At 43.2% G+C, this 21,558-nt stretch overlaps 1 protein-coding gene across 1 annotated transcript in view; it reads right to left on the bottom strand.

Moving 5' to 3' along the window:
* Positions 1 to 925: 925 nt before the first annotated feature.
* LOC121536676 (protein Wnt-6) overlaps positions 926 to 21,558 on the bottom strand; it is a 43,788-nt gene continuing 23,155 nt past the window's right edge. The window contains exons 3-4 of the mRNA XM_041844103.1: positions 4,977 to 5,287; positions 926 to 3,924 (exon numbers count right to left, since the gene is read on the bottom strand). Coding sequence (XP_041700037.1) covers positions 3,463 to 3,924; positions 4,977 to 5,287 — 773 coding nt within the window. The 3' untranslated portion in view covers positions 926 to 3,462. The remainder of the gene's footprint in view (positions 3,925 to 4,976; positions 5,288 to 21,558) is intronic.

The raw sequence follows: 21,558 nt of genomic DNA, 5'->3' as shown, positions 1-21,558 counted from the left end.
GCAGAAGTGTCGAAAAATATATTTTAGAGAATGGTCATCGGGAGTGAGGTGAAACCCTCAACCCTGACCTAGTATGAAGTCAACCAGTTAGAATAACACTTACACGATGTGTTGAAGGTCAATGGAAGGAAAAAGTGACATAGGTTTCTATAAATCTAGCAGTTTATACAAGGGTAATGAATCTAAATCTCTGCTTTGTCTTGGTCTAAAAAAGTTACTTGATGTTGTTCACATCAAATACAACAAAAATATATTTTAAATTAAATACCCCAAAAATTGAGAGTAGAGAGAACAGTTGACTTTTTATTTGTATAGTTAGTGCAGAAACTCACTTTTCAATTTATTCCAATTTCTACACATACTGTCACTGGAAAATAACAACATGTAGAATACAAAAGTTTAATCAATGAACAAGCAATTATGAAAGTCAAAATTCTGTCTCTGAATCCAAACAAATGCTGACGAATTATCTTTAGATCATTCAACATGCCATGACAAAATCATGTTTTCAAAACTTGGAAATTGTGTCTTGCCTTGAATCAAGAAAACGACAAAGCAACTCTTCCATTTTGACAAGGGCTGTTTAAACATACATACAGTAACAGTGAAAAACTCCTGGCAGCCCAACAAGTCCTAAAGTTGTTCTATGGGGAAAATAAAGGCTCAGTCCTTGATTGGTCATGCTCATGCATACAGTATACACTAAGTGGCCAGTTTATTAGGTACACCCATTTAGTACCGGGTTGGACCACCCTTTGCCTCCGGAACAGCGTGAATTCTTCGGGGCATGGATTCTACAAGGTGTGGCGTTCAAATGTTGCTCAATTGGTATCATGGGACCTAACGTGTGCCAGGAAAACTTTTCCCACACCATTACACCACCGCTACCAGCCTGTACCGTTGACACCAGGTAGGATGGGGCCATGGACTCACAATGCTTACGCCAAATCCTGACTCAACAGGAACCGGGATTCGTCGGAACAGGCAATGTTTTTCCACCTTCAATTGTCCAATGTTCATGATCACATGCACACTGTAGCCATTTCTTGTCGTTTTTAACTGATAGGAGTGGAACCCGGTATGGACATCTGCCGCAATAGCCCATCCGTGACAAGTTGTGCGTTGCGTGATGCTGTTCTGCACACGACTGTTCTACTGCGCCATTATTTGCCTGTTTGTGGCCCGCCTGTTAGCTTGCGCCATTCTTGTCATTCTCCTTCGACCTTTCTCATCAACTAGCTATTTTTGCCAACAGGGCTTCTTTTTTGTTTGTCGCACCATTCTCAGTAAACCCTAGACACTGTCGTGCGTGAAAAACCCAGGAGGCCCGGGCGTTTCTGAGATACTAGAACTGGTGCGCCTTGCACCAACGATCACGCCACATTCAAAGTTGCTTAGGTCACTCGTTTTACCCATTCTAACATTCAATCGAACAGTAACTGAATGCCTCAATGTCCGTCTGCCTGCTTTATATAGAAGGCCACAGCCACGTGACTCACTGTCTGTAGAAGCAAACCATTTTTGTTAATAAACTGGCCACCGAGTGTATCTCATATATGAATTACCACATTTGGTCTGATTTCGTGCTTTGGTAGACTGCAACCTAAACTTAACATGGTAAAGTGGTCAATCCTACTGCTTACGTAAAGAATGCCTAATATTGAAGCAGAACTCAGTCATAATAGTTCCATTATACCAAGTTTTTCTCCCTTAATGTGATATGCTTTTGTACAAAAACTACATTTAGGTTAAATGAAAAATCTAATGGTGCTGACTCCACAGACAGAACTAGTAGCTCCGAGGATAGAGTGATCCTGTGCAGTGTGTATTCACTGTCATGGTAACAATATTAACGATGAACCCTCTGGCAAGGAATCATCTGGTCATAAACCATGGCATATTGGCAATAAATTGTAGCGATGTCATCTCTCATCGTACTCTCTCTCTCTCTTTTGCCCAACAATTTCTTGTCTTACAGATCCCTGAAAGGTAAGTAGCAACAAAAACATACTCTAAAAGAAGGGTAAGACACAGTACACTTGAATACCTTAGACCTATACACATAAAGACTGAAAATGTACAACGTGTTTGGGTACAACACACTTCATAAGTAATTGCTATTATTAATCACAGTGAAGATATGTTTTGTTTCCCCCCCAAAAAACAGAGATCTGATCTGCCTATTCCAAAGAACGTAGGTAGAGAGTCAAAAGAAATGGGCATTCTAACATCCAACTCACTTCAGAGAGTTGACTTATCAAAGAGACAAATGGATGGATTCATTGTCAGCATTGTATGTGATTGTGAATAGCCATTCTGCAAAACATGACTATATGTAACAAATCTATACGCAACAAATGCTTTAATTGAAAGTGCATACAAAAGCCCTGTATATTAAACAGATAAACATAATATTATACTTTCTCGATACTGCACCTCATACGAAAAAAAGTCATAACAGGTTTTTCCATTTGCAAACTACTCAAACAACAACCAATGTAACATATAGTTTACATGGATAACTCCCATATCCAAAGTGCTTTTCAGAGAGATGGTAGGCACGTTCCTCATTTTATCACTATAAAATGTTCATAAATAATAGTCTTGGGTGTCAGTTCAGCTCCTCACCATGAAACAGGTTGGGGTTCGTCCTCCAAACAAATAACCCCCACATTTCCCTTTTTCATATATTTTGTGCTTGATACCTGTATTCCATGTTGTGCATGTCCATTTACCTTTTTCATAACATTCCAGTTACCATCTTATTACCATGACCATAGTCTTATTTTCCACACTCAAAAGTCATTATGCTTTTGTTACAATAGTCCCCACTTGTAGTTACACGGTTAACTGACTAGGGAGAGTGTTTCCCTAATTGGGGGTTGTAGCATGTTCCTAGAAGGTCTTGGCATTGGGTTTTGAGGCTAGAAACAGTTGTTATGCTATTTTCTGGTTCAATAGCTAAAGTCTTGAGGTGGGTCACTGTGCAAACACGTTTGGGAACCACTGCTTAGAGGCAAAGATCTCCGTGCCGATGACTGAGAATGGTACCAAGCTATCTGATTGTCTTCTATGAGATGGGACCAAGCATTCTGTTCTAGAATGTTCTGGGAGCTGAAATGCAACTTTTAACCTTAGATGTGACATTCAATATTCCACTCTGGAGAGCTGGAACAGTTGTTGGGTAAGTTCCTCCAGTGGGTTTCTAGAAAAAGAGCCTAAAAGAGCCTCAGTTTCAGGGTCATAGAGCTCTATGTGGCGAGCACTGAAGAAATGGCCATTCTGGACTGTTCTACAGCTTGAGAGAAGAGTTACTGCAGCTCTGTCCAAGATGATCCTAGATAAGACACTAATCTCTCAGCGTGCTCCTGAATTGAACTGTGGGAGCTTGATCTCAGTGCATCTTTCGTGTGAGGCAGAAGAGGTCAGGCCTGAAACCAACCCAGCTTCTCTGTGGTAATGCTAGTGACAGAGACTGAGTTCTTTCCTCACCGAGCACTTCTTACACTGCACCACGCAGCACCAGTGGAAGCGGCAGAGGCAATTCTCCTCGAACACCACCGTCTCGTCTCGGTAGCCACGCTCACAGCACAGCAGGTCACAGCCACTCACGTCCATGGCTGTGCTGTTGCACATGCGGCCCCGCGTTCCCAATGAGCCCGTCTTCCTGTTGGGCGAGCAGAAGTCGGGCGACTCGGCCGAGTAGATCAGGTCCTGTTTGTCCGGAGGCTTGATGTTCTGGCCTACGGGAATCAGGGTCTTGCCATCGTTGCCTCCCATCACCTTGGAAGCTCCATTGAAGCTCTCCAGCAGGCGATCACCCACCTCGCGAAAGTGAGGCATCTTTTTCCAGCAGGTCCGGAGTGTGCAAGACCCAGACAGGCCATGACATTTACATTCAGTCCTCATATAATTCCTCACCGCCTGTAGTAAAGACACAGAGATAGATAGGTGAGATAAAAGCAGACACTATTCAGAAGGAATTTATCCCCCCAAAAAAAAAAAAAACCTGCCTCTAACCTCCTAAGTCTTTAACCTCACTTTGTTGTTATTCTACATGTGGGCAACCTTTGCTTCTTGTTGTTGTGTTCGAAACCTGTCTCCCTGAGACTATAATTGGCCCAACTACACAACCACTCCTCCCCATTTACCTGTCTCTGACCCCTTGGAAAGGTTTTGGCTTGTGTGCCAATGTAATATACTGTGATGAAGCAATACTGACAGGGGTGAGCAAAGTCCCAGGAAATTCAAAGCAATAACCTGTAATTAGCTTCTCAAAAGAGCAGACAACCTCCTAAATGCTCCTCTCTCCCTATCAACAAGGAGGCCATTGTAAATCCAATATTTCATGTTTTCAACATACATGTACTGTATTGAGTCCTTGACAAAGACCTGAAAACATAAAAGTTTTACAAGGAGAAAAATTAGCAGCTACTTGCCTTAAAGCCTTGAAAGCAAACTGTGTGGCTCACACTTGTTTTCTTTTATCAGAAATATGATTGTTGTTAAAATATCAGTTTACAGTGTTACAAAACTATGGCTAGAGGCTGTCTTGGATGACGCATTGGATGAAAAGAGGAACATTCAGCTAAACAATGAATACTTTCAGCATCTAGGCCTAATTATCAACTTTGTTTCTAAAAAAACCATCAACATAAATGAAAGAATTTAACTTGATGATAGTGAGCATAATAAAAAACTTTTCAGAAGTATCCTTACCTGTACTTTTGCTTAGATCAGCACAGGTCAAATAAAACATAGGAGATGAGTGTGTTTGATTTATAAACAGTTCATTCACAGCCTGGGGTGGTCTAGCGTTCAAAGCTGCTGCCTCTGGAACACATGTACTGTACCGCAGCCAGCAAGGGGCTCTTTCAGCATTATTTCCTCTCTATCTCTACCCTTTGTAATAAAGGATTAAAAAGTACAAAAGAAGTGCCACAATCCTTATCAAAACAGAAAAGTGAATTCACTACCAGTCGTCCTGCTTCGTTGTTGTGGAGATCGATCAACGTCCTGATGTCACTCTTGCCCTTTTTCCTCTTGGCGTCCATGAACTGCTTGGACTTCTCGTAGCCAAACTCCACGTCGTCTCCGCAGCCACCCCACTCCCACTTGACTCCCTCGCCAGAGGTGGTGGTGGAGGAGGAAGCAGGCCGGGGGGGAGCCCTGCTCCTGGTCGCCTCACAGCCACACTGCAGTAGCTCCCCCATACTGCAGGCCTGAGTCACTGTGTGGGTCACGCCAGCCGCCGTGATGGCGTACACAAACGCTGTCTCCCGGATGTCTGAAAGACCCACACACACACACACACACACACACACACACACACACACACACACACACACACACACACACGGGTGTCATCAGAGGAGCGAACAGAGCAGTGACCCAGGTCACATAGTGTGCTGATACCCTTGGTATCTGAGATAGGAGGGCTAGTAAACAGCTGCAGGGCTATTTCTGTAGTAGGGGAGTTTACCACTCTAGCCCAGAGGGATGTATGGCTAAAACTGCAGATTGATCCTCTGTCTTTATCTTAGGGACCACAACATCATTCTAATGTGTATTGTTCTTTGTTGCTTTGGAAAAGACAACATGTCTATGCAGTGTTCCTAGCTGTTATAAGGGAGAAGAGGAGGTAGGCCGTTAGCGGTCCATTGTGTCGAAGTTGAAATGAATGACATTTATTTTCTGGAGCTGGAAGACATGAGCGTGCAGTCACCGCTCAGCCCTGTGCCAAATCCATATCGCATGATTCAGTGAATGGGATTCATTAAATCTAGTGAAACGGAATCGGTGCCGTGCGAGGGCCCTGCAGACCAGCACCCTGTGATATTAATACCAGCTGTCCGTCTGCACACCCAGTGATGGCTCCATACAGGCCTGTTCTCTGTGTGTGGCGTCTCCCTGCCAGCCCCAGCCTAGCCCCAGCCCCAGCCCCAGCCCCAGCCCCAGCCCCAGCCCAGCTTGGACCAGCACCTGAACACACAGTCCTCCTCAGTCCTCCTTACATACTGCTCCAATAAAGCCCTTCCCTGCCTGCCTGTTGTGTGCATTGTGAAGGCCATTCCCCATCACACACCATCACTGTTTCATCTCAGGTTTAGGCTGTAATAGATCTCGGGGGAAAACAAATGTTCTCCTCCCAGGCCAATTGAGTGTCCAGAAGGGGCAGAGCTGACTAACTCAATAACTTCTGTTGAGACTCCTCTTAGACAGGCCAGTCATGTCTGCTTCTGCAGGAGGTTTCATATAGACTGCGTCCTAAATGGCACCATATTCCCTTTATAGTGCACTACTTTTGACAAGGGTCCATAGGGCTCTGGTCAAAAGTAGTGCACTACACTGAGTGTTCAAAACATCCTAATATTGAGTTGCGTTGGATGTCCTTTGGGTGGTGGACCATTCTTGACACACACGGGAAATGGTTGAATGTGACACAAACCGGTGCGCCTGGCACTAATATCATACCCTGTTCAAAGGCACTTAAACCTTTTGTCTTGCCCATTCACCCTATGAATGGCACTCATACATAATCTACAGTGGGGAAAAAAAGTATTTAGTCAGCCACCAATTGTGCAAGTTCTCCCACTTAAAAAGATGAGAGACGCCTGTAATTTTCATCATAGGTACACGTCAACTATGACAGACAAAATGAGAAAAAAAATCCAGAAAATCACATTGTAGGATTTTTAATGAATTTATTTGCAAATTATGGTGGAAAATAAGTATTTGGTCAATAACAAAAGTTTCTCAATACTTTGTTATATACCCTTTGTTGGCAATGACACAGGTCAAACGTTTTCTGTAAGTCTTCACAAGGTTTTCACACACTGTTGCTGGTATTTTGGCCCATTCCTCCATGCAGATCTCCTCTAGAGCAGTGATGTTTTGGGGCTGTCGCTGGGCAACACGAACTTTCAACTCCCTCCAAAGATTTTCTATGGGGTTGAGATCTGGAGACTGGCTAGGCCACTCCAGGACCTTGAAATGCTTCTTACGAAGCCACTCCTTCGTTGCCCGGGCGGTGTGTTTGGGATCATTGTCATGCTGAAAGACCCTGCCACGTTTCACCTTCAATGCCCTTGCTGATGGAAGGAGATTTTCACTCAAAATCTCACGATACATGGCCCCATTCATTCTTTCCTATACACGGATCAGTCGTCCTGGTCCCTTTGCAGCCCCAAAGCATGATGTTTCCACCCCCATGCTTCACAGTAGGTATGGTGTTCTTTGGATGCAACTCAGCATTCTTTGTCCTCCAAACACGACGAGTTGAGTTTTTACCAAAAACTTCTATTTTGGTTTCATCTGACCATATGACATTCTCCCAATCCTCTTCTGGATCATCCAAATGCACTCTAGCAAACTTCAGACGGGCCTGGACATGTATTGGCTTAAGCAGGGGGACACGTCTGGCACTGCAGGATTTGAGTCCCTGGCGGCGTAGTGTGTTACTGATGGTAGGCTTTGTTACTTTGGTCCCAGCTCTCTGCAGGTCATTCACTAGGTCCCCCCGTGTGGTTCTGGGATTTTTGCTCACCGTTCTTGTGATCATTTTGACCCCACAGGGTGAGATCTTGCGTGGAGCCCCAGATCGAGGGAGATTATCAGTGGTCTTGTATGTCTTCCATTTCCTAATAATTGCTCCCACAGTTGATTTCTTCAAACCAAGCTGCTTACCTATTGCAGATTCAGTCTTCCCAGCCTGGTGCAGGTCTACAATTTTGTTTCTGGTGTCCTTTGACAGCTCTTTGGTCTTGGCCATAGTGGAGTTTGGAGTGTGACTGTTTGAGGTTGTGGACAGGTGTCTTTTATACTGATAACAAGTTCAAACAGGTGCCATTAATACAGGTAACGAGTGGAGGACAGAGGAGCCTCTTAAAGAAGAAGTTACAGGTCTGTGAGAGCCAGAAATCTTGCTTGTTTGTAGGTGACCAAATACTTATTTTCCACCATAATTTGCAAATAAATTCATAAAAAATCCTACAATGTGATTTTCTGGATTTATTTTTCTCAATTTGTCTGTCATAGTTGACGTGTACCTATGATGAAAATTACAGGCCTCTCTCACCTTTTTAAGTTGGAGAACTTGCACAATTGGTGGCTGACTAAATACTTTTTTTCCCCACTGTATGTCTCAATTGTCTCAAGGCTTAAAAATCATTTTTAACCTGTCTCCTCCCCTTCATTTAAGAAGTGGATTTAAGAAGTGACATCAATAAGGGATCATAGTTTTCACCTGGATTCACCTGGTCAGTATATGTCATTGAAAGAGCAGGTGTTCATAATGTTTAGTACACTCAGTGAATATGGGTCATTCTACAGAAGTGGTGCAAATTGGGGGTTAAATGTTTTTTTCACATTTGTATCATATTTCTCCAAAACTTTAAGCACGTCTTACGACATATGTCAGATAGACATATCTACCAGCTTACGACATATGTCAGATAGACATATCTACCAGCGGAGGCTGCTGAGGTGAGGACGGCTCATAATATTGGCTGAAACGGAGTCAATGGAATGGCATCAAACACATGGACACCATGTGTTCGATGTATTTGATACCATTCCACTGATTCCGCTCCAGCCATTGCCATGAGCCCGTCCTCCCCAATTAAGGTGCCACCAACCTCCTGTGCTATCTACTACTCACACACTTTGTTTGTATTGCATATTTGAAATATTGTCCTGAATTCCACCCCACTAAATTTGTCACTACCGAAACATAGTGATAAAGTTGCAATAATGGGAGAACCATGCACAGTATTGATAATTTTGATTATCCTTCTATTACAGATATATTTCTGAAATTGTATTTGCATACAACATTTACAAAATAGTAAAAACATGATTTTTTACCAGATTTGGAAAACATTTACATTTAATTTAGATAAATATAATTTCTATTGTTCTCTGTAAAATGTTCAATGTCGATTTTATGAATCTGAAACTTATTGATTGATTGAATTACTTATGCATCTAATTAATTATGTTGTTAGATGTTTAAATTGTAACATTTCCTATCTTTATTGTGGCAAAATATCGTTTCGGTAGTGACCCGGCGTATACATTCAGAACTTAATTGCTTACTTAATTGATACCATATCGAATGTGATTCACATAAATAACACAATCAATACAATTATTTCTATCTGTTTCTTTCTGCCTTTTCACTGCTGCCCTGTGTTGTCTTTGACTTGACCTCCATCTTGCTCTTGTGTACCTCTTCTCCCTCTCAGATACATATTTTACTAATTTGACCTTTCCCTCTTCCTTTATTTTCGCATTTATTTCCCTTTCCTTTTTCAGATATTCTTGATATCGGGGTCAGTTTTTATCCTCTCTCTGTCCTCTCTGACTGTCTGCTTTTTGGCATATTGGCACCTTATGGATGTCCCTGTCCTTCAATAACTCAACAGAAACGACAGTACAGGGAAAAAGTTGAGTCACAATTCGGCGGCTCAGACACAAGACTCCATTCAATATAAAGGGAAAGCCACGTTGCGGACATTGGCCCCTCGCTCCCGGACAAGCTAAACACCTTCTTCGCAGTCCCTCGGGGCTCACGAGGACTGTGTTCTCTCATTCTCCGTGGCCGACGTGAGTAAGTCATTTAAGCGCGTTAACCCTCGCAAGGCTGCTGGCCCAGACGGCATCCCAAGCCGCGTCCTCAGAACATGTACAGACTAGCAGGCTGGAATATTTATGGACATATTCAATCTCTTCATATCCCAGTCTGTTGTCCCCACTTGCTTCAAGATGTCCACCATTGTTCCTGTACCTAAGAAAGCGAAGGTAACTGAACTAAATGACTATCTCTCCGTAGCCCTCACTTCTGTCATCATGAAGTGCTTTGAGAGGCTAGTTAAGGACCATATCACCTCCACCTTACCCGACACCCTAAACCCACTACAATTCACATATCACCCCAACAGAACCATGGACGACACAATTGCCATTGTACTGCACACTGCCCTATCCCACCTGGACAACATAAACACCTATGTAAGATTGCTGTTCATCCACTACAGCTCAACCTTCAACACCATAATGCCCTCCAAGCTCATCACTAAGCTCAGGGCCCTGGGTCTGAACCCCTCCCTGTGCAACTCTGTCCTGGACTTCCTGATGGGCCGACCCCAATTGGTGAAGGTAGGCAACAACACCTCCGCCACGCTGATCCTTAACATGGGGGCCCCACGGGGGTGCGTGATCAGCCCCCTCCTGTACTCCCTGTTCACCTATGACTGCGTGGCCACGCACGTCTCCAACTCAATCATCAAGTTTGCTCATGACACAACAGTGGTAGGCATGATTACCAACACCGATGAAACAGCCTACAGGGAGGAGGTGAGAGCCCTGGCGGAGTGGTGCCAGGAAAATAATCTCTACCTCAACGTCAACAAATTGAAGGAGCTGATCGTGGACTACAGGAGACAGCAGAGAGAGCATCCCCCATCCACATCGGCTTGGTCCCTAAGACCCTCACAAACTTCTACAGATGCACTATTGAGAGCATCCTGTCGGGCTGTATCACCGTCTGGTACGGCATTGCACTGTCCGCAACCGCATGAACAATGATCAATTTAATAATGTTTTACCCACTGTATATGTATATACTGTATTCTAGTCTTGGCTCATCCTATATAACTACTGCTGTACACACCTTATCTATACTGTCCATACGGTCTTTACACACCATTATACTATGTACAGTGGCGACCCGTCATTCAGAGCAGGTGGGGCGGAGCCCCACATCTTTAGCTAAAAATAAAAATAAAATAAAACATATTTCTTGGGGGTGGGGTGTTTTGCATGTTATTTCGGCATTAATACGTGTCACAAATCAGTTTGCAAACAATGTAAACAAATAAATAATAATTGAGTTAATAAAGCTGCATACTAACATGGTCTCTTTTTTGCTTTCTTGAGTAAGGCAGCTCCAAAATGCAGGTGTTTCAGCCTAGCTCAGTGCTTTCTGTGGTGGTGGGGCAGGCAGCAGAAAATACGGAGCGTAGGGGTTGGTAATGTTCTCTAGTTGGGCCGTAATTGGCTCAGTGTTCTGTCACTCATGGGGACACTATGTCACTGCCAAATCTAAGGGTAGAGCTCGAAAATTCAAGCCCCTTGGGTGCTGCCATAGAGTTACATTAGAAGTGCCCATCCAAGAAGGCTCAAGGTCATTGGCCACAGATAAAATGATGTCAAATCACGTTATATCTACAGTAGCTTTGATTGGACTGATCATGTCAACATCATACTTTCAAAATCTTAGCTAGCAGTCATCATCATGAATCAAGTCAACAATCTACTGGCAAATCCTTTTTAATCCTTGTCATATGAAGAGAAATAATGAAGAGAAATTATAGATAAAATATATCGTGCTCATCGGCCATTGGACATAAACATTACACAACAAGTTGGAAATCGCAAATTCAACAATGAGTTCAACATTCAACATTGGCCATGCTGTCAATCCAGCATGATTTCTGCCACGCTCAAAACAACTGTTAACTCTGAATTGCAAAATCGGACAACTGGGAACTCGAGAAAAAAAGAGCTCAGACTGGGAAAATACCTTTTGAACGGTCATCCAACTCGGAATTGTAAGTCGGGAACTCTGGCCTCTTTCTAGAGCTACGACCTGAAGATCGCTGACGTCATCATGATTTGACCATGTTTTCTTCTGAGTTCCCAGTTGTCTTGAAAGCACCATAAATCCAGAGAATGCCAGACTTTGATGACAAAGTTTGATGACATAATTTGCCCATGAAGGACTGCCGCGCCACCATCCTGTTCAAGTGAGCACAGCACAACAAGGTGAGTCCAAAAATGTGTTGTACGCTGCTGCATAAATTATGTAATATGCCAGGGAGATATGTATACTGTAGCTAAGAAAGTAATACTAAGTGTATGTTGTGTAGTAAGCTGTTAGTAGCCCATGTGCCTCACCCTAATAATTTTGCCTACTGTTCTGAGTTGTTGCACATGTAGCCTATAACCTGTTTTAGAGAAATGTAATCATCGAATATTGTAAGAGCTTTCATTGTCTGCTTATATGCCCCCTTTATTTATCCTACGGATCTGACTTGGTGTACAGGGAGAACACTGTAAGAACAGCCCATGTTCTGAATTTTGTCGCTGTACATTTCAAAAGTGCTGAACAAATAGTTATATTGACTACGTCCATCCTAGCTCGCTCATGAATGTCTTAATCGAAATTACGGATTGCCTCTTATTGCTTGTCATCCCCTTATGCCATAGTTTGTACATCATAATTGTCAGTATAAAACACATTTGTTTAAGCGAGTCAGCCATATCAGCTATGTTTTTATTTAAGGCAGTAAATGAGGCTGAATGAACTGTTTCACTGCCAGACAAGGCTCTGCTGATTGCCAGCTGTAGCAGTGGTAAGGTGTTGGGAATGGTGTTGGGACTTTGCTGTTGGGACAGCTTTATGTAGGCCCTAACAGTTTCTGGGCACAGTTTGTCACCGTTATAGTGAAATTAATGTATTGTTTAGTGTTGTGTTGTGCTGTGCTGTGTAGTGGCTTTGCTGGCATGCATCCCCCACATTTTTGTTTTGTTGCCCCACCAAGATTTACATGCTGTGTATGTATATATATTTTTATTCCGGTTCTGATATTTCTTAATTTCTTCAATGATATATATATACAGTGAGGGGGAAAAAGTATTTGATCCCCTGCTGATTTTGTACGTTTGCCCACTGACAAAGACATGATCAGTCTATAATTTTAATGGTAGGTTTATTTGAACAGTGGGAGACAGAATAACAACAAAAAAATCCAGAAAAACGCATGTCAAAAATGTTATAAATTGATTTGCATTTTAATGAGGGAAATAAGTATTTGACCCCTCTGCAAAACATGACATAGTACTTGGTGGCAAAACCCTTGTTGGCAATCACAGATGTCAGACGTTTCTTGTAGTTGGCCACCACCAGGTTTGCACACATCTCAGGAGGGATTTTGTCCCACTCCTCTTTGCAGATCTTCCCCAAGTCATTAAGGTTACGAGGCTGACGTTTGGCAACTCGAACCTTCAGCTCCCTCCACAGATTATCTATGGGATTAAGGTCTGGAGACTGGATAGGCCACTCCAGGACCTTAATGTGCTTCTTCTTGAGCCACTCCTTTGTTGCCTTGGCCGTGTGTTTTGGGTCATTGTCATGCTGGAATACCCATCTACGACCCATTTTCAATGCCCTGGCTGAGGGAAGGAGGTTCTCACCCAAGATTTGACGGTACATGACCCCGTCCATCGTCCCTTTGATGCGGTGAAGTTGTCCTGTCCCCTTAGCAGAAAAACACCCCCAAAGCATAATGTTTCCACCTCCATGTTTGACAGTGGGGATGGTGTTCTTGGGGTCATAGGCAGCATTCCTCCTCCTCCAAACACGGCAAGTTGAGTTGATGCCAAAGAGCTCGATTTTGGACTCATCTGACCACAACACTTTCACCCAGTTCTCCTCTGAATCATTCAGATGTTCATTGGCAAACTTCAGACAGGCCTGTATATGTGCTTTCTTGAGCAGGGGGACCTTGCGGGCGCTGCAGGATTTCAGTCCTTCACGGCGTAGTGTGTTACCAATTGTTTTCTTGTTGACTATGGTCCCAGCTGCCTTGAGATCATTGACAAGATCCTCCCGTGTATTTCTGAGCTGATTCCTCACCGTTCTCATGATCATTGCAACTCCACGAGGTGGGATCTTGCATGAAGCCCCAGGCCGAGGGAGATTGACAGGTCATTTGTGTTTCTTCCATTTGCGAATAATCACACCAACTGTTGTCAACTTCTCACCGAGCTGCTTGGCGATGGTCTTGTAGCCCATTCCAGCCTTGTGTAGGTCTCCAATCTTGTCCCTGACATCCTTGGAGAGCTCTTTGGTCTTGGCCATGGTGGAGTGGTTGGAATCTGATTGATTGATTGCATCTATGGACAGGTGTCTTTTATACAGGTAACAAACTGAGATTAGGAGCACTCCCTTTAAGAGTGTGCTCCTAATCTCAGCTCGTTACCTGTATAAAAGACACCTGGGAGCCAGAATTCTTTCTGATTGAGAGGGGGTCAAATACATATTTCCCTCATTAAAATGCAAATCAATTTATAACATTTTTGACATGCGTTTTTCTGGATTTTTTTGTTGTTATTCTGTCTCTCACTGTTCAAATAAACCTACCATTAAAATTATAGACTGATCATTTCTTTGTCAGTGGGCAAACATACAAAATCAGCAGGGGATCAAATACTTTTTTCCCTCACTGTATATATACAGTTGAAGTCGAAGGTTTACATACACCTTAGCCAAATACATTTAAACTCAGTTTTTCACAGTTCCTGACATTTAATCCTAGTAAAGATTCCCCGTGTTAGGTAAATTAGGATCACCACTCTATTTTAAGAATGGGAAATGTCAGAATAATAGCAGAGAGAATGATTTATTTCAGCTTTTATTTATTTCATCACATTCCCAGTGGGTCAGAAATGTACATGCACTCAATTAGTATTTGGTAGCGTTGCCTTTAAATTGTTTAACTTGAGTCAAACGTTTCGGGTAGTGTTCCACAAGCTTCCCACAATAAGTTGGGTGAATTTTGGCCCATTCCTCCTGATAGAGCTGGTGTAACTGAGTCAGGTTTGTAGGCCTCCTTGCTCGCACACGCTTTTCCAATTCTGCCCACACATGTTCTATAGGACTGAGGTCAGGGCTTTGTGATGGCCACTCCAATACCTTGACTTTGTTGTCCTTAAGCCATTTTGCCACAAGTTTGGAAGTATGCTTGGGGTCATTGTCCATTTGGAAGACCCATTTGCGACCAAGCTTTAACTTCCTGACTGATGTCTTACTTTAATATATCCACATAATTTTCCTTCATCATGATGCCATCTATTTTGTGAGTTGCACCAGTCCCTCCTGCAGCAAAGCACCCTCACAGCATGATGCTGCCACCCCCGTGCTTCACGGTTGGGATGGTGTTCTTCGGCTTGCAAGTACCCCCTTTTTCCTCCAAACATAACGATGGTCATTATGGCCAAACAGTTCTATTTTTGTTTCATCAGACCGGAGGACATTTCTCCAAAAAGTACGATCTTTGTGCAGTTGCAAACCGTAGTCTGGCTTTTTTATGGCGGTTTTAGAGCAGTGGCTTCTTCCTTGCTGAGCGGCCATTCAGGTTATGTCGATATAGGACTCGTTTTACTGTGGATATAGATACTTTTGTACCTGTTTCCTCCAGCATCTTCACAAGGTCCTTTGCTGTTGTTCTGGGATTGATTTGCACTTTTCGCACCAAAGTACGTTAATCTCTAGGAGACAGAACGCATCTCGTTCCAGAGCCGTATGACGGCTGCGTGGTCCCATGGTGTTTATACTTGCGTACTCTTGTTTGTACAGATGAACGTGGTACCTTCAGGCGTTTGGAAATTGCTCCCAAGGACGAACCAGACTAAGTGTATGGTTATCCTACCAACGGGACATTAAAAACTGTAATATCTTATGTTTCACCGAGTCGTGGCTGAACGACGACATGGACAACATACAGCTAGCGGGCTATACGCTACATCGGCAGGATAGAACGGCTGACTCAGGTAAGACAAGGGGTGGCGGTCTGTGTATATTTGTAAACAACAGCTGGTGCACAAAATTAAATACTAAGGAAGTCTCGAGGTTTTGCTCGCCTGAGGTAGAGTATATTATATGATAAGCTGTGGACCACACTATTTACCAAGAGAGTTTTCATCTATATTTTTCATAGCTGTCTATTTACCACAACAAACCAATGCTGGCATTAATATTGCACTCAATGAGCTGTATAAGGCCATAACTAAACAGGAAAACGCTCATCCAGAGGCAGCGCTCCTAGTGGCCGGGGACTTTAATGCAGGGATACTCAAATCCTTACTACCTAATTTCTACCAACATGTTAAATGTGCAACCAGAGGAAAAAAAACTCTAGACCACCTTTACTCCACACACAGAGACGCACATAAAGCTCTCCCTCGCCCTCCATTTGGCAAATCTGACGATAACTCTATCCTCCTGATTCCTGCTTATAAGCAAAAACTAAAGCAGGAAGCACCAGTGACTCGGTTCATAAAAAAGTGGTCAGATGACGCAGATGCTAAGCTACAGGACTGTTTTGCTAGCACAGACTGGAACATGTTCTGGGATTCATCAGATAGCATTGAGGAGTACACCCCATCAGTCACTGGCTTCATCAATAAGTGCATCGATGACGTCGTCCCCACAGTGACCGTACGTACATACCCCAACCAGAAGCCATGGATTACAGGCAACATCCGCACTGAGCTAAAGGGTAGATTTGCCGCTTTCAAGGAGCGGGACACTAACCCGGACGCTTATAAGTAATCCTGCTATGCCCTCCAACGAACCATCAAACAGGCAAAGAGTCAATACAGGACTAAGATCTAATCATACTACACCGGCTCTGACGCTCGTCGGATGTGGCAGGGTTTGAAAACTATTACAGACTCCAAAGGGAAGCACAGCCACTTGCTGCCCAGTGACACAAGCCTACCAGACGAGCTAAACCACTTCTATGCTCGCTTAGAGGCAAGCAACACTGAAGCATGCATGAGAGCACCAGCTGTTCCGGATGACTATGTGATCACGCTCTCCGTAGCCGATGTGAGTAAAACTTTTAAGCAGGTCAACATTCACAAGGCCGCAGGGCCAGACGGATTACCAGGACGTGTACTCCGAGCATGTGCTGACCAACTGGCAAGTGTCTTCACCGACATTTTCAACATGTCCCTGACTGAGTCTGTAATACCAACATGTTTCAAGCAGACCACCATAGTCCCCTAGCCCAAGGACACTAAGATAACCTGCCTAAATGACTACCGACCCGTAGCACTGACGTCTGTAGCCATGAAGTGCTTTGAAAGGCTGGTCATGGCTCACATCAACACCATTAACCCTAGACCCACTCCAATTTGCATACCGCCCCAACAGATCCACAGATGATGCAATCTCTATTACACTCCACACTGCCCTTTCCCACCTGGACAAGAGGAACACCTACGTGAGAATGCTATTCATTGACTACAGCTCAGCATTCACCACCATACTGCCCTCAAAGCTCATCACTAAGCTAAGGATCCTGGGACTAAACACCTCCCTCTGCAACTGGATCCTGGACTTCCTGACAGGCCGCCCCCAGGTGGTAAGGGTAGGTAGCAAAACATCTGCCACGCTGATCCTCAACACGGGGGCCCCTCAGGGGTGCGTGCTCAGTCCCCTCCTGTACTCCCTGTTCACCCATGACTTCATGGCCAGGCACGACTCCAACACCATCATTACGTTTGCCGGCGAGACAACAGTGATAGGCCTGATCACCGACAACGATGAGACAGCCTATAGGGAGGAGGTCAGAGACCTGGCCGTGTGGTGCCAGGATAACAACCTCTCCCTCAATGTGACAAAGACAAAGGAGATGATTGTGGACACAAGGAAAAAAAAGAGGACTGAGCACACCCCCATTATCATCGATGGGGCTGTAGTGGAACAGGTTGAGAGCTTCAAGTTCCTTGTTGTCCACATCACCAACGAACTATCATGGTCCAAACACACCAAGACAGTCGTGAAGAGGGCACGACAAAGCCTATTCCCCTCAGGAGACTGAAAAGATTTAGCATGAGTCCACAGATCCTCAAAAAGTTCTACAGCTGCACCATTGAGAGCATCCTGACTGGTTGCATCACTGCCTGGTATGGCAACTGCTCCGCCTCCGACCGCAAGGCACTACAGAGGGTAGTGCGTACGGCCAAGCTTCCTGCCATCCAGGACCTCTATACCAGGCAGTGTCAGAGGAAGGCCCTCAAAATTGTCAAAGACTCCAGCCACCCTAGTCATAGACTGTTCTCTCTGCTACCGCACGGCAAGCGGTACCGGAGCGCCAAGTCTAGGTCCAAAAGGCTTCACAACAGCTTCTACCCCCAAGCCATAAGACTCCTGAACAGCTAATCATGGCTACCCGGACTATTTGCACTGCCCCCCCACCCCCACCCCATCTTTTTACGCTGCTGCTACTCTGTTAATTATTTATGCATAGTCGCGTTAACTCTACCCACATGTACATATTACCTCAACTATTGACTCTGCACCGGTACCCCCCTGTATATAGCCTCCCTACTGTTATTTTATTTTACTTCTGCTCTTTTTTTCTCAACACTTTCTTGTTGTTGTTGTTTTATTTTACTTTTTTATAAAAAAATAAATGCATTGTTGGTTAAGGGCTGTAAGTAAGCATTTCACGGTAATGTCTACACCTGTTGTATTCGGCGCATGTGGCAAATAAAAATTGATTTGATTTGACTTTTGGAGGTCTACAATTGTTTTCTGAGGTCTTGGCTGATTTCTTTTGATTTTCCCATGATGTCAAGCAAAGAGGCACTGAGTTTGAAGGTAGGCCTTGAAATACATCCACAGGTACACCTCCAATTGACTCAATGATGTCAATTAGCCTATCAGAAGCTTCTAAAGCCATGACATCATTTTCTGGAATTTTCCAAGCTGTTTAAAGGCACAGTCACCTTAGTGTATGTAAACTTCTGACCCACTGGAATTGTGATACAGTGAATTATAAGTGAAATAATCTGTCTGTAAACAATTGTTGGAATAACTACTTGTGTCATGCACAAAGTAGATGTCCTAACCGACTTGCCAAAACGATAGTTTGTTAACAAGAAATTTGTGGAGTGGTTGAAAAACGAGTTTTAATAATAATATGACTCCAAGTGCATGTAAACTTCCGACTTCAACTGTATAACAAAAATATACTGGATTATGTGTATTGTTTTTTTATTGCTAGATATTACTGCACTGTTGGAGCTAGAAACACAAGGATTTCGCTGCACCTGCGATAACATCTGCAAATCTGTGTACCCCGACCAATAAATGTAGATTTTTAAAATATTTTATATAAATGTAAAGAAATACAGTGGACTAACAATCAAGTGTCAATCATAGAGATAAATAGAGGACTCTTGATGGATATAACCCATTTAAGTATGGACATTGCAATTGAGGGCTTCCACCATTTTAAATAATTTTAAAGTTAGTTAAAACCTCTTACGGATCGGACCTTTTTTTCTCTAAAATGTTCTCTTAAAATTACATACCCAAATCTAACTGCCTGTGGCTCAGGACCTGAAGCAAGGATATGCATATTCTTGATATAATTTGAAAGGAAACACTTTGAAGTTTGTGGAAATGTGAAATCAATGTAGGAGAATATAACACATTAGATCTGGTAAAAGATAATACAAACCAAAAACATGCTTTTTTTTTTTTTTTTTTTGCATCATCTTTGAAATGCAAGGGAAAGGCCAGACAGTGATGTATGATTCTAGATGTAATTTAGATGTTGTCCACCAGATGGCAGCAGTGTTTGTGCAAAGTTTCAGACTGATCCAGTGAAGAATTACATCACTACACAATATTTTGTATCAAGTCTGCCAGGAGTTTTCCCAAATGTGCCAAATTGGTTTTCAAGTACATACCTATAGAGAACATACAAAAATGCTATAGTAATACAAAATGTAAATTTGCACACTCCCAGGAATGTCATAAATGATGGATCATTAGCTTCCCTACAGAAAATACACTAACCTTCACACATCTAGATTGCCGGGCGGGGTGTGTGTGGAGTCAGAGGTCAAACTGTAGAACCCAGTTCCTACATTTGAATATAAAAATTGAATTTTCAAACAAAACTACACTACATGTTATCTCTGGGACACTCAGGATGACAAATCACAGCAAGATTACTGAATGTAAGTACATTATTTACCTTCAGAGGTGAATGTACCAAACCAGCTGTCGTGATAAAAGTGTTTTGTTGTTGTGCACTATCCTCAAACAATAGCATGGTATTTTTGTAGCTGTAATAGCTACTGTAAATTGGACACTGCAGTTAGATTAACAAGAATTTAAGCTTTCTGCCCATATAAGACATGTCTATGTCCCGGAAAGTTGGCTGTTGTTTACAACACCATTCTAGTCACATATTGCATATTGAGCAACAACCGTCCCGTATAAGGGACACCGATCCCGTAGAGGTTAAATACCGTGACTTACGAAGATATTTAGTGGAAAGAAAACACATATTCCGCTAGGAATCGACTCCTAAGATTCAGTATTTTTGAAACGGAGGAGACTGATTAGTTGCCGTACTTCCTAGAACACGCGCATCTTTCATAGTGAGCTAGCCGGAGTCAGAACCGTGCACTAGGCCTATCTATCGGCAATCAAAAGCTGTATCACACAATGGAATGCTGTATTTCACAATTTCTTGGCTTGCAATGTCTCTCAACTTCAGTAAAGCAGGGCCTATCATCAATGAATATGCTAGGATATTCTACACGCAACAGACCAAAGACTGAACACACACTCACATCATTAGCGAAGAGAAAGAGCAGGCGAGTCAGCTGCACTATGATTTTAATTTAGTGGGGGAAAAAAACAAAAAACATTGTTTTTCCGTTAGGGATTTTTCTTAACGTTAAGGATCCCAATTTCGTTTAAAGGTTTTAACGTTTAGCTTCCCGAGTGGTGCAGCGGTCTAAGGCACTGCATCGCAGTGCTTGAGGTGTCACTACAGACCCGGATTCGATCCCGGGCTGTGTCGCAGCCGGCCGCGACCGGGAGACCCATGAGGCGGCGCACAATTGGCCCAGCGTCGTCCGGGTTAGGGGAGGGTTTGGCCGGCTGGGATGTCCTTGTCCCATCGCGCTCTAGCGACTCCTGTGGCGGGCCGGGCGCATGCATGCTGACACGGTCGCTAGATGTACGGTGTTTATAAATAATTAATTGCTTTATTTTCAAACATGAAGTTTAGGCGTCAGGGTGTGGGACAGCCACCTCTCAGTAGAAATAGGTGTATAAACATTGACTGTAACAATATGTTTGTTATTTCCTTGGAATGAATTAGAACATATCATTATGTAAATACTGTAAATGTTCTACGTTTTTTTAATAGTTGTTTTTGGAGTGGGACAGCAATTTACCCCACTTCTGTAGAATCACCCATATATGGAATAGGGTGCCATTTGGGACTCGTCCAGAGGGATTAAAGGTAGATGTCTAACAGTCACGCCTGTTTACTGTTTCAGTTGGAGAGGCGGAAATTAAAAGGATGCAAAGAGAAAACAACTGTAGACAACTAATCAGCCTCCACAGAATCTCTAAGGAGGTCAATGTCTAGACAAGCTACAGTAATAGTTGTTTCAGTTATGTCCCTTAGGCTCGCTCGTCTTCATCACCAATGTGCAATGCAATCATCATGTCTATATTGGATAGAAGACGTTCAATTCATAGAAGTGAAATGAAACTTTATAACACAATCAAAAAGCATGTCTGTTCAGCTGTATAATGTGACAAACCTTCTTGACTAAGATAATAAAGACACGCTTACTTGACGAAGAGAGAAGAGGTTATGAAAAAAAATAAAAAAAATACCTTGATTTGAATGAACACCGTTTTATATTTTCCTCCAAGACACAAATTCC

Source organism: Coregonus clupeaformis, chromosome 23 (genome assembly GCF_020615455.1).
Source record: "Coregonus clupeaformis isolate EN_2021a chromosome 23, ASM2061545v1, whole genome shotgun sequence".
Classification (NCBI taxonomy): Eukaryota; Metazoa; Chordata; class Actinopteri; order Salmoniformes; family Salmonidae; genus Coregonus; species Coregonus clupeaformis.
This window is presented reverse-complemented; position numbering and strand designations above follow the sequence as displayed.